At 48.6% G+C, this 17,171-nt stretch overlaps 1 protein-coding gene and 1 pseudogene across 1 annotated transcript; one reads left to right on the forward strand and one right to left on the reverse strand.

The window, feature by feature from the left end:
- Positions 1-1,419: 1,419 nt before the first annotated feature.
- LOC138812431 (vomeronasal type-1 receptor 4-like) lies at positions 1,420-2,346 on the reverse strand. The gene is made up of 2 exons (XM_070000377.1): positions 2,171-2,346; positions 1,420-2,020 (listed from the first exon to the last, which is right to left on the reverse strand). The coding sequence occupies exons 1-2, from the start codon at positions 2,344-2,346 to the stop codon at positions 1,420-1,422; spliced, it is 777 nt and encodes a 258-aa protein (XP_069856478.1).
- A 4,637-nt stretch (positions 2,347-6,983) lies between these two features.
- Positions 6,984-15,317, forward strand: LOC138812432 (serine/threonine-protein phosphatase 2A 65 kDa regulatory subunit A alpha isoform-like; annotated as a pseudogene).
- The last annotated feature ends 1,854 nt before the right edge of the window (positions 15,318-17,171 follow it).

Consider the following 17,171-nt stretch of genomic DNA (forward strand, 5'->3'; position numbering starts at 1 on the left):
GCCCGTCCCAAGACTTGAACTCAGGGCCTGGGGCATTTCCCTGAGCTTTTGTGTTCAGGGCTGGTGACTGTCTCCAGGGCATCAGTGCTACTTCTGTCTTGCTGTTGCTTTTAAATTCATTCCTGAGAAGAAAAGGGTAGATGTCGAGAGCCCTGGACCAGAGGCCCTCCTGTCATTAAGCAGAGCAGCCCTGACCTGCACCCCAGATGCTGTGGTAAGGTGACCTCATAAAAAGGGACATGAGGAGCACTGCAGGAAATGTCACAATAGCCAAGCAAGGGACTTTCTCAAGGAGCCTTCGTGTTGCAAAAATAACTTTACATTCAAAAATATGCTTTTTCAAAACACACTTAATGTAGTTGTTGAATAAGGAGAAATTCTAGAGATATGTAACATAGACCACACAGGAAAAGAAACATTTGTGAAAATAAATTATGTATAAGAAATAAACATGGACAAGATTAAGGGAGTAACTGTCAAGAAGGAGCCTTGATGTTTTTGGTCAGTGCTACACAAGCAGGACTTCTTTCCTTCCTTCCTTCCTTCCTTCCTTTTCTTTCTTTCTTCTTTCTTTCCTTCCTTCCTCTTTGCTTCCTTCTCGTTCTTCCTTCTTTCCTTCTTTTCTACCTACCTTCCTTTGTTTCTTTCTTCCTTCCTTCCTTCCTTCCTTCTTTGCTGGCTTTCCCTCGCTCTCCTCGGTCTGTCTCTGTCTATCTGTCTATCTGTGTCCCTCATTCTCTTTCCTTCTTTGTGCCAATCGTGGGGCTTGAACTCTGGCCTCGCTTCTATCCCTGGGACGATTTTGCTCAAAGGTAGTGCTCTATCACTTCAGCCAGAACACCATCTCCATCTTTTTTTTCTTTTAGTGGTTTATTGGAGAAAAGAGTCTCAGAGAGTTTTCTGCCTAGACTCATTTTGAACTGTGATTCTTATATCCCGCCTCCTCAGGAAATCAGAACACAGCCATCAACCACCACCATCCAGCTGCTATTTTCTTTCCAACTACTTTATTCTCCAGAACAGAAAAGGCTTTAAGAATGATTTGCTTCATTGCATAGGGAACTATTAAAGAGAGAAAGAAAAAATCAAAACACTCACAATAGAATTAGGAAAACAAGTTAGGTGAGTTTAACCAGTTTATCTTAAACTTGACACCACCAACAGGTAATGGGGCAGATTCTCTGGAAGAAGTTGACATGATCTGATAAGCATTATTTCAAAATCTAACATTTCCACTTTCATATAATTTTGTGGGCCAGCACAAGAGAGACAGATGAACACACACACAGATATATAGCACACAATGCGCAGGTGTGGCCATGTGTGCACACCTCTATTTCTCAGCAGATGACTTTTCTCTAGGTGTGGAGATCATTGAAGGCCAAGCAAAGCTCATCAGAGATGCAAGCTTGGTGGTCCTCAGGAGAGGATCTCTTTCTTCTTTGTGCAGGTGAAGAGGAGGCTGCAGGGAGTGGAGTGTCCGCTCAAGAGCAGGAAAGGGCTGAGGGCTGGGAAACAGCCCATAGCAAATGCTGCCATATGGTGCAGCACAGGACTGGGGTTGTAAATCACAGACAAGCAAATTTGACAGATGAAGGGCAAGGTATAAAAGGAGAGACAGGCGCTCACCAGGAGGAGGACACTTATGTTGGCTCTGGACTCGACAGAGGCTCTGGTGGAGACACTGGTCCTCGGGATGTGTCGCATTTTCTGCTTGTGTCTGTACAGGACAAAAAGCATGGAGGTGCTGGCCCAGAGCATGAGCCCCAGACACAGAACATCAGGCACCAAGAGTATTGCCATGTACAGCACATCAGCAGCTGGATCGTAACGCACTGCAGAACAGTATCCATGGGACTTTAAGCTCGTCATGTTATCATGCGCTTTGGGTCCAGTCATGTACATAAGGAAAATAATGCTCACCAGGAGGAAGACCCCCCAGCTGAGGTAGATGGTAGAGACAATGTGCTTGTGGGCTCTCCCCTTCAGCCCTGCCCACCTGGAGTCCCCCTGGCTGATGCTGACAGCAAGGGAGATGCTCAGGGAGCAAGTGCTAACAATCGACACCCCCCTGACCACTCGGTGAAGATAGAAGACTATTTTGCACTCCACATCATTGAAGAAAATTCTCCAGCCCTAAGCCTCCATGGTTTGGGGAACAGTCCTGAACAGAAGAGTTAGGAGGTTGGCCAAAAGTAAGTGCCTAAGAATGAAGTCTGTGGCTCTCATCCTGTTCCCCATGCAGGAAAGGAATAGATAATGGGAGAGAAGAGACAAATTACCCACAAACCCAACCACAGTCTGGCCTAAGAGGATCACCCCCACAGGCACATGAGTATCTCCCATCCTCTCTTTTCCTTGAGTCTCATCCAGAGACTCTGGCCTGGGAAACTGAAGCCTGCATGGTTCCAAGGGAACTCAACATTCTCCATCCAGCCTTCAGACCACCAGAAATACTTTCCTAATGTATCTCATGTATTAGGGAAAATCCAATTCTATTCATCCATCGAGAAGAGGAAGATGGCCTGTTCATGGAAATGGGTGAGCCTGGAGAAATGGAATTAAAGAAAGGTGAGTCAGGTTCTGAGATGAAGACGGCTACATTTCTCCTCTGTAGAATCAGATCTAAGATTCTAAACAAGCAAGGCTCTAGTGGTTCAAGCCTGTGTTCCTAGCTACACAGGGGCTGAGACCTTTGATTCCCAATTCAAAGCCAGCCCAGAGAAGGAAAGTCTGTGAGACTCTTCTCTCCAGTTCAGCACCAGCAACCCAGAAGTAGACCTGTGGCTCAAAGCAGTACAGGCCTATCCTTGAGCAAAATGGGTTCAAGGAACATGGGCAAGACTCAAGTTCAAGCTCTCTGACTAACTAAAGGAAGAAACTTGAAACATGGGTGACACATTCCCAGGGTCACAAGCACTGGTTGCGGGTGTGGGTCCTAGGTGTCACCCTTTCCTCAACACCAAGCCCATATTTCACAGAAGAAATACCAGGAAGATGAACCAGGTCTGGGGTGGGGATGGTGCAGGTGAAGGAAAAGGTGGATGACACAGAACTAGAGGGGCAATTTTAGGTTCAAATGCCATTCTAGAGTCGCTGCTGTGAACACATCGTCCCCAACCATTGGACAATCAGGATTCCTCCTCACTTGACATAAACCAGGACAGACTCTGTTAGGAAGGAGAAGTGAGGAACCAAAGGAGCTTGGGGGTGGGGGCCTAGAACCCCAATTTTTTTTTCACTGTCCTACCCCATTCCTATCCTTTCCTGTGGCTTTGTTGTGTATCCAGGATCAATGCAGAATCCCTGATCCTAAGGTGATTCCTTACCCAGAGTGTGGAACCTGGGGTCTCTCCTGAAGGCTGCACCTCTCCAGTGGCAGTGAACACAAGTGCTCGCCTCTTCTCTCAGGATGTGCGTGGCAGGGCAGGTCATTTCTGAGGTGCACATGGGCACTTCAGAGCTTCAGAGGGCTCCTTAGATAGGGGTCCAGGAGGGCGGCAGCTGTGGTCATCACCCGCTGGAGTGGTGATTTTACCTTCACCTGGTGTGGCAAGCCAAGTTCTCAGTAAACATTTTCTTTTCCCCCATGTGACAATTATCAAGACACTTTTCACTTTCATGTGGGTGCTTCTCCAGGGGACAGGGGAGTGGTGCAGTCTCTTAATTCTCCTGGATCCCAGTAGGCTGGCAAGAGACACTAAGGCCTGAAGTGAGATGACTGTAAACAACCTCAGCGATGTGTAAGCCATGTTTCCCCAAAGATTCTTACCCAAAGTGTCTCTTCCCTTTTTTTTTCAATTCTGCAACTTGAAATCAGGGTTTGGGCACTGTTCCTGAGCTGCTTTTGCTCAAGGCTAGCACTCTACCATTGGCGCCACAGCACCATTTCTGCCTTTTTCTATGTGTGTGCTGCTGAAGAATTGAACCCAGGGCTTCATGCATGCTAGGCAAGCACTCTATCCCTGAGCCACCTTCCCAGCCTTCCTCATCTCAGTCTCCTCTTGTTTTGTCATCCTATCTGCTGTTAGAAAAGAAAAATGGAACCCTGTACTGATGCAATCTCAGAAGCCTGATATCAGAGAATCAAGGTTCAAAGCCAGCCTGGTGAAGAAAGCCCATGAGATTCTTATCTCTAATTCTTATCTCCACTCTCTGGTGGTAGAGTGCCTGTCTGGAATAAAAGAGCTCAGCAACAGCATCCAGGCCCAGAGTTCAAACCGCTGGACTGGCACAAAAGAAAGAAAGAAAATAGAATGAGACATTTCTGTACAGGAGTTTCTTTGGCAATAATGGCCATTTTTTTCTTAAAATGTTTTCATCCCTAGAGACCCCATTTGGAGATTAGAGGTAAGCATTTCATGCATATTCCTGAAAGCAGGTTGATCTCTTTTCATGCCTGGTCGTTTCTGAGGAGGTAGCTTCATTCTCTAATTCCCTACTCATTTTCATCATTAGCAGTGGTGATTTTGAAGCAGAAATTTGTCACTGTGCTCAGGAGAGGATCAGCAGTGACTCCTCACCCTGGGTTTCTGGTCTACCTCATTGCATGGACTCCATTCCTCACCTGGACCCTACTGGTCTTGCTGACAATTCCTCTGCCTTGTTTTTGTCTGTTTCAAGAACATGCATTTGACTTTCTGTGTCTGACTTCTTGCATTTCCCACAGCGATCTGTAGTTCTACAAATGTGGCAGCAAATGACAGGATTTCCTTCTTGTTCCTGGCCTAGTCCTACTTCGTGATGAAACTAGGCTACATCTTTTGTGTGTGTGTGAAACATCTTTTTCTTAAACAGCAAAGCCGAAATGCAACACAATTTTAAATATTTGTAAAATTAGGTCACAAAAGGGATGCAAAAGGGATGTTTGCAGTATGACTATTACATCTTCATATACTTAAAGTCATTTATGAAACCTTACAAAAACACTTAGATTATCCCATGATTAAAGTAGTTCAAATCTAATAACCATAAGCTATATTAGTGGATCTTGTTTCCTAGTATAATATCTTAATATTACCGCTGATATTGATTCCTTTACCAAATGGAATCTCTGAACTAAATTTTAAGAAATTGTGATGATAATGCCTAAAATTCTATCAACCAATTAGTTGCCTTTACACAGTGAGATAAAAATACTGAGCTTACCTCTTATTATACAAATAAAATTCTCTCACTCATGATTCTAATACCAGTATATTCTTCAAGGAATTTGGTAACAGTTAATTGACTAGGTACAACAAATAAACCTTGCAACCAAACCCTAGAGTTGGAATAGCATAGCATGTGGTGTATGTAAGATCAGTCAAACTTATCCCATTTTCATATATATATATATATATTCCCTGGAAGATCTGTTCTGTGCCAGAGACAATACAAATCTGGAGTGAAAATATTTGGAGTTGGCTACTACATTTATCACATTATTTATTACCTATTTCTGTGTATTCCTCCCAGACTTTCTACTTCTAATCGATATATAAACAAAATTCTTTTTTTTTTAGAGGAGGGGTTCTGGTCATTGGGCCTGAACTCTAGGCCTGGGCACTGTCCCTCAGCTCTTCAGCTGAAGGCTAACGATTTACAACTTGAGCCATAGCACCACTTCCAGCTTTTTTCTTTTTGCTTATGTGGTGCTGAGGAATCAAATCCAGGGCCTCATACATGTAAGGCAAGCACTCTAACACTGAGCCACCTTCACAGCCCATAACCAAAATTCTTATCTTTTCAGATAGCAAGTGGGTTATTTGGTGCAAAAGCAAGTTGGTTTTCTGTTTTTAAACAGATCTCAATTTGATTATTTCGTTTCAACTTAAAACCCTCTTTATAGCCCAAATCTGTTTTCAAATGGTTAAAGAGAAACCATCACTCCTATCTTTTTATTAGAACGTACAACTGACAAACCTTAGGCAAAGTTTTGGTTAACTTCAGGACTTACAGATCAGATTACTGTCGGGTGAATACTACTCAAAATACTTTTACAAATGTGAAACTATCTTGACTTAGGAGAAGGTAAATGGGGAGGATGAGGCAGATGGAGGAGAGGCACACAATGGTGAACAGGTACATACATACAGCTGTGCATTCAGTACATGATTTTGGTCACATTTTAACAACATGGTTATTTTCTTGTATATCTTACTAAGTAAGCATGTAATAAAAGACTAAGCCCATATATCAAAGCAAATTCAATAAAACATTCATTATCAAGTTTCATAAATATATGCAATTCTAATTATAAAGTCTCTACAACACATCTGCACATTTTCTTAGACTAACATACTACCCAGACTCTTTAAATTCCCTTTTTAAGTACTTAATTTTGCCTAGATTTGAAATTATTTTCATAAACATTCAATGAAACCACAAACAAAGGTACTGTAAGGTTTGGAATCTTCCCAGGTTTTAAAGGGGAGAGAGAAGGAGGGTGGGGGAAGGGATGGAGAGACGGAAAGGGAGAGAGAGAGAGAGAGAGAAGCAGCAATTCCGTAAATAAGAAGGGAACTCAATCCCTTACTTTCTTTTGCCTTTCATGTCAGTTGTTTGGAAAACACTAGAAGCAGACATGAGGTTTTCTATATATTGTCTAAAAACGTGGTCTACTGATTTTAGCTTCAGGATTTCTTCCTTAACTGCATCTACTCTTGCTGAGAGATCTTCAAGTGTGTGTTGGAGTTCCAACACTTGATTAATGTCGTACTTTTCCTCCAGTTCCATCTGATTTTCAACATCAACATCCATGTCAGCGTTCATCATCCTGGTCCCTGAACTGTGCCTCAGACTGAAAAATCCTGATGAAAGGTCCTCAGAGGCACCCGGAGGGGTGGTATCTCAAGATCATGCCTCTGGCCGGGGACTCCAGCACTGACTACATCTTCTTTATGCATTCATCCACAGTTCGGCCTCTGACTCCAGTGCTCTAAACCTGGCTGACTTTGCTCCACATGACCATGTTCAGTTTCACTCATTTCTCTGCAGACACCATGGAGCTTCTGGGTTGTTTCTTGGCTGTGGTGAATAGTGCCACAGTAGGTCCGGTGTTCAAGGACCTACATATTCTTGAGAATATGCCTAAATATTTCATTTTCTGTTGTTTTTTTTTTGTCGGTTGTGGGGCCAAAACTCTGGGCCAGAGTGATGTTCTTCAGCTCTTCAGCTCAAGGCTAACATTATACAACTAGAGCCACACCACTAATTCTGTTTTTTTCTGCTTAGGTGATGCTGAGGATTTGAACCCTGGTCATCATGCATGCAAGACAGTCTACCACTGAGCTACCTTCCCAGCCCCTCATTTTCTATTCTTTTTTTTTTTGGTCGGTAATGGGGCTTGAACTTGGCCTGGACACTGTCCTTCAACTCTTCAACTCAAGGCTATGGCTCTAACATTTGAGCCACAGTGCCACTTCCAGCCTTTGCTGCTTATGTGGTGCTGAGGATTCAAACCCAGGACCTCCTGCATGCAAGGCAAACAGTCTATCACTGAGCCGCTTTCCCAGTGCCTTTTTTGCTTTTGAAGACAGGGTCTCAACTGTGTAGTCCAGGCTAGCTTTGAACCTAGTATCCTCTTGCCTCAGCCTCCTCAGTGCTGGCATTTCAGGTGCACATCACTAAGCCCAGCTGCATTATTTACCTAACTGTTCATCAGATCCATTGTGAACCTAAACAGATGCATAATGCCTTGATGAGAGGCTCATCTGCAGGGAAGCTCTCAGTCACTCTTCGCCTTCCCGGGGTGTGGGGCCTTCTCTTCACCTCAGTGCAGCTTCCTGGTCTGCCATGCCCTGGGGGAGGAGGCCTTCTGGGTCTACCAGGGTTAGCTGGTCTCAGTGATGTCACTGCACTCAGCACATGTGATGTCATTTTTTTCCATGCACTGGAGCTAGGCAGGAGAAGCACACAAGGGAGGGTTTGCAGGCCACTGCAGTGGTCGCAATGGGAGCTTTGGGGTTAGGACCATGTATACACAGGCTGGCCTCGGCAGGTGTCCCTTGCTCCCAGCCTGGTTTCTTCAGGGGAGGGAGGGTCTCACTTCTGCTTCTCCCTTCATGTGAACACATGACGAGAATTTGATGCCCCTGTTCTCTGGGGCTACTGGGAAATAGCCTCACCCAGTGGCTTACATTCACAGCTTCTATGGGGATCCACTCTGAGCTCCTCTCCTCACTTCAGGCCCAGTTATGGTTCTTGATTTTCTTGGGCTTATGGATGTATCCTCAGCCAACCCCTGCCTCTGTTCCCAGACTGTGCCCTCTGTGTACTGACACTTCTCCAGCTGGGGTGCTTAGGAGGACACTGTGATTGGCTCTAGGACCGACCCTCAATTCAGAGTGAACTTAACATGGTATGTTGAAACACTCATCCACAGACACTACTTTCCTGTTCACCAGCACTGGCTCAGGACTTGGAAATAGCTTACAGCCCATGTGTAAAGACAAACAAAATTCCCTGATTTTTCTCCACATTTCCAGCACAGTCCACAGAAAAGCTTTGGCCCTGAAAATTGTGATCATTTCTCCCCAGTAGAAAGCAAGCATTTCCTTTTTTTCTTTCTTTTTTTTATCTGAGATTAGAACTTCAACTGGGTATCTGATGCTTTTGCTCATTGGGTGGTGCTCTACCACCAGAGCATTTCCTTATGCAACAGCAGACACAGCCCGGCCCTTCTAATTTGATTCAGTTCTCACCCTAATTCCCCTGCTGCGAATGGGAAGGCCCAGGTTGCTTGCTGTGTTTCTGAACCTGCCCCCACGTAGGACTGATCAGCTCAAAGGAATCAGGACCAGGGACAAATCCTCACGGGTTCACCATAAAGGATGCTACTGAAAAGATGTGTATGGCAAGGCCCCAGGAGCCGAGTGGCTTGTCTACAATCCCTACACTCCACAAACCCTCACATCTTCCACTCTCTGGAAGCTCTCCAAAACCTCTCCTTTTGTTCTTTTTTTTTTATGCAGACTTCATTGGATGGGGAAGACTGTGTCAAAGTGTGATCAAGCAGAAAGGGTGTGACAGGGTGCTGACAAGGCCAGGCTGGGGGCCTAGCAGCAGCTCCACCTGCACCCTGTGGCCCTCCTGTTGTCACCTGGGGCTGAACCCATTCCATAATGGGTCTTGGGATGTACCATCAGACACTGGTCAGGATTCTGCTGCAATGGCTCTGAGATGGAAACGCTGGGCACAGTAGTTACCATGGCCCTCTTCTGAAACAAAGCTCAGGTTCTATGGCCTGCATTCCAGAGGGAGTTAATGAGCCAGAAACTGTGCACCCAGAACCACTTGTACAGTCTCAGGTTCCCGTTCACCCATGGTGTTGCCCACAACGTGGCTGAGTTTGCTCCTCTGTTGTCATTGTTATTTTGAGAAAAGATTTTACTATGTACCTCAGGCTGGTTTTGAAGTCACGAATCTTCCACATCAGTCCACTGAGTACTGGGATTACAGGTGTGCATCAGCATAAGTGACTTTTGTTTTTGTAGTAATACTATGCTATTGTTTGTTCTCTCATCATCACCATTAGCCACAAGTCTTGTGTTTAAATGCCTGCTCCGCCAGCCATCCGTACTTCTGTGAGCTGGCCAGAGGTTCTGCCTTGTGCTGTGCCTCACAGGATTGATGTTGTGAGCCAGCTTAGCACCTTGTACAATTGCTTTCAGAGTTCAGTTAGGTCGCAGGTGTGTGTGCGTTGTCTAGGGCCTGGCCCAGAGCATGCATGCGTGCATGCTAGGCAGCGGCTGCTACTAAGTGGAGTATGTGGTGTAGTAGCCAGTGGTGGGCAGCGTGTCTGATCTTATGTGAACAAAGAAAGTGCACTGTTTCTATTTAACTGTGAGCTCCCGGTCGGAGGAGGGCATGGTGGGTGTGCTAAGCCTCTGCTCCCAGCACTGTGGAGCTCTCTTGAGTCTGGGATTACTGACATTCTCCCTCCTTGTTCTCTCCTCAGCTTCACCTCAACAGCATCAAGAAGCTGTCCACCATCGCCTTGGCCCTTGGAGTGGAAAGGACGTGAAGTGAACCCTTCCTTACAGGTGGGAATTTGTGGGGCCCAGTGCAGTGGGGATGCCTGGAGATGGCTTCTGCTTAATAAGAGAAGCCCATGGCAGGGGCCCTGGATGATGGGGTACAGAGGCTGAGGGGCGGGTAGACAAGATTTATGTACTGCAGGACTGTGTTGAGGGGAAGGCTGAGAAAGAGAAATGTGGAGGCAGGATGTCCTCTCAGGAGACTGCTGGAAGTCTGCTGAGGTGCGTGAGGCCTGCAGTGCACAGGCAAAGCCAATGCTGAAGGGAAGAGGGATTCGTGTGTGTCATGCAGGGGAGTGGGCAGCCTGACTGCCGTGGGCAGAGAAGCCAGGGCTGGATCTTGGCAGGGTCAGGGGCACACATTCACACTGGGAAGCTGTCACTCACCCTGCTTTGTACATGGCAAGGAACTGGAAAGTTGGGAAAGTGAAGCTATCTATCCTGGGCTCCAAGGGAGACTCGTCCTACCCAAGAGTGGAAGCTGCAGACAGACAAGGAGCTGAGGTAGAAACAGGGCTGCCCACCAGCACTCCATACCAGTTACACTGGTAAAAGAGCATGAGGCCCTTGGAGGGCTACCCTTGTGTGTGCACTTAGTATGGACCCATCGGCTCTGGTGGTGGTCAGGAGCAAGCGGTGGTCAGGAGCAAGCGTAAGGCATCTCTGGCAACCAAGAAAAGGCAGAGTCACTAGGCACACATTCGTCCAGAAGTGTGTTCATACTGGCAACTGAGGCTGTGAACTGGGGTCTTGTGCTCACTGGGCAGGTGCCCCCCTTCTTGAGGCACACCCTACCCTTTGGATTTATTTTTCAGCTAGGATCTCCACCTTTGCCTAGGCTAAACTTGGACTCCAATTCTCCTAACTCTGCCTCCTGTATAGCTAGCTAGATTGTAGGTGTGAGCTGCTGTGCACAGCCCATTTTATACATGTGTACTGTTATTATAGAGGGGATGTACAGAGGGATTACAATGGCATGCATGAGTCAGAGAATGAGGACATTTCCTTTTGTACAGTAAGTGTCTGCTGTTCTCTCATTCCCTCCAAGCCTCTCCCTCCCATCTCTACCCATGAGTTGTGCAGTTCACTTTCATCAGTGTCCTGTGAGCTCCATGGATGCACTTTTTTCTATCCTTTCCCCCCCGTCCCCTCCCAGAGATAACATGAGAACAGACTCTTTATCAGATAAAGAACACAGAAATATCAAAAGCTAAAACCAAAAAATATATATGTATTTTGTTTCCACATCTTGGGATTTGTTTCAGTATGTGTAATATTTTATATGAATATGAAGAGACGCTTAGGCATTGGGCCTTTGTGATTCTCTCCTAAGACTACTCTCCTTTGGTCTCATTGTGTGTGAGTCTCTGGAATCCTGTGGCATTTGTCATATCCCAGTGCATTTTAGATCTAACTTCCTTATATCAGAGAGAACGTGCACCATTTATCTCCAGTCTTGACTTACCTCACTTCTCATGATCTGTTCTAGTTCCATCCATTTCCTTGCAAATGACATTATTTTATTCTTTCTAATGACTGTGTGAAGTACCATTGTCCACATTTTGTGGGTCAACTCATCTACTGTGGGGCATCTGGGTTGTTTCCATATCTTGGCTATTGTGAATAGTGTGGCAGTGAACATGGGTGTGCAGGTGTCCTTGTCATGATGCTCAGTGTAGATGCCCAGGAGTGGGTGGGAGGGAAGGTCTGTGTTTAGTATTTGGAGGAACCTGCAGATTTTTGTGCTGAGTGGCTCTACTAGTTCACATTCCTACCAGCTGCACAGTAGGGCTCCTTTTCTCCATACCCCTGCCAGCATTTGTTCGAATTCACAATGTTGGCCAATCTAACTGGATTAAGATGGAATCTCAGGGTTGTTGTGATTTATAATTCCTTCATGCCCAGAGATGATGAGCATTTCCTCATGTGTTTCTTTGCCATTCTTCCCTCTTCTGAAGAGTCTCTCCTTAGCTCCCCTGCCCACTTAGGGACTCAGCCTACTATATTTTAGTACAAATGTAAAAACAGGAGACTCTGCATCACTGGCATATTTGTGGATCAGGTCACAGAAAGCCCCACTTGGGATAATGTGAACTAAGGTCTGTGGTTTTGGCGCACACTGATGGAGACATGGGCTGGCTCTGGGAAGAGCAGCCTGCCCAGTCTCCACACCTGCACCGCTTCTGCCTGGATTTTGGCCTCAATAGCTGAGAGAGGCTGCCAGACCACGTTTCGTTCCACACACGCCGCCTCTTCCTGGTTCTGGGTTTACACCTCCAGAAAGCAGTGGGGCCGGAGATCACCAAGACAGACCTTCCAGAACCTGATAAAGGACTGTGAGGCCGAGGTGAGGGCCACAGCCTCCCACAAGGTGAAAGATGGGTGCCTGTGACCCATGCTTGAGGAGGACAGCTCAGGGTGGAGGTGCAGCAGTCTCCATCTCATCGCCCAACCTGGCCCCAGAATTCTGCGAGAACCTCTCTGCAGATAGTCAGGAGATCATGATCATGACCCAGATCTTGCTGTGCATCAAGATAACTGGTTTGGCGGAGGGAGTCAGCTGGGCAGGAAATAGGGCACAGAACAGGCTGTGGAAATGGCCCAGGCACCTGGGTCACAGGCTGCAGCCAAGTAGATGGAGGCATGGACCCTGCAGCCCATCCCCATGCCCCCTGCCAGTCATGTGCAGAGGCTGAGGCAGGTCCCCCTGGGCCTCCCTCCCAGGAACTGGTGTCATATGCCAACCAATATGTGAAGTCAGCCCTGGCCTCGGTCATCATGGGCCTCTCTCCCATCCTGGGCAAAGACAACACCCTCGAGCACCTCCTGCTCCTCTTTCTGGCCCAGCTGAAGGACAAGGTGAATGTCCCCTCTCGTATCCCCCTGCCAATGTGATTGATGGCTATCATGGAGTCCAGCGGGGCTTCTGAGCTGAGTGATGAGTTGATGTGTGATGGGTAAGCATGCACGTGTGGGGTTGATCAGAGCTCAGGATCTGGGAGGCAGAAGCAGTTCAAACTCTTTCTGTCATGGAGCACTTGATGTGTTTGCCCCTGCCGTGCTGGATAGTGGGGGCATGGCATGGATGAGCCTTGCCCTGGAGGCAGGGCTGTGCTCTTGTGGGGGCTCATGTCAGTGGAGGGAGTTGAGGGGACAGGAATGAAAGGGGCAAGTCTCAGTACTGGTGGGCCAAGTGCCATGACTCCGCCCTCCTGGCTCCAGCCTCAATTGGGTCCTGACACAGCTGTCCTGGGCAGAGCTGGGGCTCACCTTTCTTCTCCCATTGTGTTATTTTTCCTCATGATTCCTGCAAGTTCTCTCAGAATGACTGCAGGTGTCATATGATGCCCAAGCCTCTGTCACTTAATGACAAGTGGGGCTCTCTATGTGGCCTTGTCACTGTGTCCCTGGGGACAGGTTGGGACTGGGCAGTGGCCTTGGGGAGATGGCAGGTCTGTAGGGTGTTGCTGTGGGTGGCACTCCCCTCCCCCCATTCTGAGCTGCCTTGGGCCAGGCATCACTGGAGCCCCATCCTCTGCAGTGCCCGGAGGTGCAGCTGAACATCATCTCCAACCTGGACTGCGTGAACGAGGTGATCGACATACGGAAGCTGTCCTAGTCACTGCTGCCCGCCATCGTGTAGCTAGCCGAGGATGCAAGGTAGCGGTTGCGGCTGGCCATCATCTATTACATGCCCCTGCTGGCTGGGCAGCTGGTGCGTGATCCAGGGCTTGCCAGGTACGGTGGGGAGGGGAGAGGAGGGTAGCTGGCCTCCCTCACCTTTGGAGCCCTCACCACGTCTCTCCTCTGGCAGGGAGTGGAATTCTTTGATGAGAAACTCAACTCGTTATGCATGGCATGCTGGTGGACCATGGTGAGTCCTTCCAGAAGGAGCTGGCAGCCACGCCACTGTTCTGTCTGTGCCCTGCCCCCTGATATTTGAACCCTGGGAAAGTCTGGCTTTGAGCCATGACCCACTCTAAAACTCCCCTATGGCCGTCCTGTCCCCCTTGCAGTCTATGCCATCCATGAGGCAGCCACCAGCAACCTCAAGAAGCTGGTGGATAAGTTCAGGAAGGAGTCAGCACATGCCACCATCATCCCCAAGGTGCTGGATATGTCTGGAGACCCCAACTGCACTGCATGACCACCATCTTCTGCATAAACGTGAGTGCGGCCCATGTGCCACCTGTACCCAGGAGCCGGCTTGCCAGGGGAGGGGCACGCACAGCCCTGCCATGACACCATGCTTGGGAGTGGAGAGGCCAGAGGCCAAGGCCAGTGGTACACATGTGGAGCTAGGCGGACTCCTGGTCTCTGACACACTTGGCCTTGGCATGGGTGAGCTGGTGTGAGATACACCATTGGCTGCACATTCAGAGTTGAGCTCATTGTAAATCATATTCGCGGGGAGGTGGTGTCAGTTGTGTGCAACATTCACATGCCAGAGAGGTTTTGCTCAGCCTCGCCACCCGGGCCGAGATGCCAGTCGCTGACTGTACTGATCATGTGCACGTGCTTGGCCAGGTTCTTTCGGAGGTGTGTGGGCAGGACATCACCACCAAGTACATACTGCCCACTGTCATGTGCATGGCAGGGGACCCCGTTGCCAAGGTCCCCTTCAATGTGGCCTAGTCCCTGCAGAAGATCGGGCCCATCCTCGACAACAGGTGAACTGGGACTCGCTGTTCTTATGCTCCTCTCCAGCTACACTGTTTCTTCCTTTGTGGTGATACTGAGGGTTGACCACGCTAGGCAAGCATTCTGCCACTTGAGCCATGCCCCCAGCCCTTTTTGCCTTGGTTATATTTCACAGAGTGAATGTGTGGCCCAGGGTGCCTGGTCTGTGCATGCTGCTCACTCCGCTAGGATAACAGGTGCCACCACACCCAGCTATTGCTAGGGCTACCTTCGTGGCTGGGATTCCTGCTGTGCACCACTGTGTTCAGCTGCCACTGCTCCCTGCTGCTTCCTCCCAGTGTTGGCTTCACTGTAGACTGAGGAGTCGGCAGTGGCAGTGGCGAGCCTTATGGGGAGGCGGGTGTGAAGGGAAAGGAGCTGAGGGGTGGCTCAGCATCGCTAGCCAACTGGAGATGCAAGTTGTAATTCGGCAAGGATTGGCCAGACCTGAACTGAGTTCCCAGCTGTGGGCCCCCATCTGCTTCATGTTTCAGCCCTTTCCCCTCTGCTTCCAGCACAATGCAGAGCGAGGACAAGCCAGTCCTGGAGAAGCTGAACAACGACCAGGATGTGGACGTCAAGTACTGTGCCCAGGAGGCCTTCACTGGTGCGGGCTGAGGGTGGGGGGCGGTGGCATGTGGCAGGGTTGGTGGGGCCCAGGCAGGGGATGGGAGGGACAGAGGGTGGCAGTGCCCAGGCAGGGGCTGGGGGGCCAGACATGCTGGTGGATGGGGAGAGGGTGGTGGGGCCTGGGCAGCGGCGCAAGAGGGCCAGGCTGGGCTTCTGTGCCAGCCCATTCCTGTTCCTTCAGTTTTGTCTCTTGCCTGATGCTGGAAGAAGAGCCAGTGCTTGGGCCTCCAGTGCCCGGCCTTCAGCCCACCCTCTGCACAGCGTTCCCTGAGATCCTAATTTATGGAGCCAGTGAGTCGCTGACAGCCCTCCATATGCATGGCCTGATCCCAGACCTGGGCCCACTCACATTCCCTGAGCAGCCTGTGGAGAAGTCACCCGGCCCCCTCCCAAAGGCTGAGGGACACACGGTGGGATGGACAGCAGCCAGGAGTAAGGCGCCACTCCAGCCCTGTAGGGAGAGACGCGAGCATCCGGGTCACTGCCTCTTGCTGCTGAGATGGGAACCCCATCCCCACCTGCCTCCCACCTCGCTCTCCTTCCCTGCCCCCACCCCCACCCCAGTGGTTCATTTGTGTCAACTGTACTGTTTATATTTTATTCCTTTCTCCCCTCTTTTCACAAAGAAATAAAGATGTAGAAACAGTCGGCCTTCAGGTCTTAGTGGGTGCTGGGCGGAGTGTCCTGTAGCCTTGGTCTCTGCCATTTTCTGTGAGGAGACTTAATCCTAAACACTCACACTGAGTGTCCTGACCCCTAGGCATGCTGCCTGACATGGCAGAGCTGGCCAAGGACCCAGGCTGCCTGTGGAGGCTCTACTGTTCACATCCTCCTATTATTCACATCCTCCTACTGTTCAAGTCCTCTTACTGTTCACTGAGCCACACCCCTGCCGTGGGAAAATCATCCATGTGTTTGATGAGCACATAGCATTGTCTCAAAGCCAATTGATATACAACATAAAACTGACAGTATTTTCCAGATCTGTATACACCTGCCTGAACTGTAAAGCAATGTCCTGGCTCTACCCTATGCCTGTCAGCCAGGAGGGAGAGCTGGCCCTGCCCAGTTATAAACCAACACTGCATAGAGATAACACTTCACCAGCCAAGACTGAAAACTGAAAGTTCAGGGTGGAAAACTGTCCCAAGCAAATGGGAACAGACCTGAAATGTAGCCCCAGTTGCTTGTCCCATGAGAGCAGGGGAGACATCAAACCCAAGTTAGGTTGATGAGATAAAGACCGTTAACTTCTGCTGACAAACAGCGAGCAAGCCCACAAATGCCTACTGCTGCCCCGGTTTCATGAACTAGTACTACTGGATGCCATGGACCCATAAGTCCAGACCAAGTTAGAATGTTGGCTTAAGACACCCTCTCATCAAGAGATAGGCTGTCAAGCCCAAAGTCAGCCATAAGACTTAAGGATCAAATGAAGGAACAAGTTTACAGATTCAAGAATCAAAACCATACCACATCTTTCCAGAACCTCTTGGATGAAGCAAAAGCTTCTCTGAGGGAATATACAGCTGTGCAGGCCTGCCAGGAAAAACGTCAGGTGTCTCAAATGCAATCAACGATGAAGCACAGTCTAAAAACAAACCCAGAACGGTGGATACAAAGAGAATCATAAAAATCAGGATAGAGCCAGCCAGGAACTGATGGCTGCTCACCCCTAATCAGAGCTATATAAGAAGCTCAGATCTGAGGATTGTGGTTCAAAGGCATCAGAAAAGTCCATGAGGCTCATTTTCAATAAATTATCCCCAGAATGTACAAAGCAGAGCTGTGGCTCAAGTGGTACACACACACACACACACACACACACACACACACACACAC

This window comes from Dipodomys merriami, unplaced genomic scaffold (assembly GCF_024711535.1).
Source record: "Dipodomys merriami isolate MVZ:Mamm:240054 unplaced genomic scaffold, mDipMer1.0.p SCAF_57, whole genome shotgun sequence".
NCBI classification, from domain to species: Eukaryota; Metazoa; Chordata; class Mammalia; order Rodentia; family Heteromyidae; genus Dipodomys; species Dipodomys merriami.

What these genes read in the sequence shown, in the direction of transcription:
- LOC138812431 (XM_070000377.1), bottom strand. Translation starts at nt 2,346, where the DNA reads ATGGGAGATACTCATGTGCCTGTGGGGGTGATCCTCTTAGGCCAGACT. An exon ending in GCCAACCTCCTAACTCTTCT is followed by an intron (nt 2,021 to 2,170) that starts GTTCAGGACTGT and finishes CCTTGCTGTCAG; the next exon opens with CATCAGCCAGGGGGACTCCA.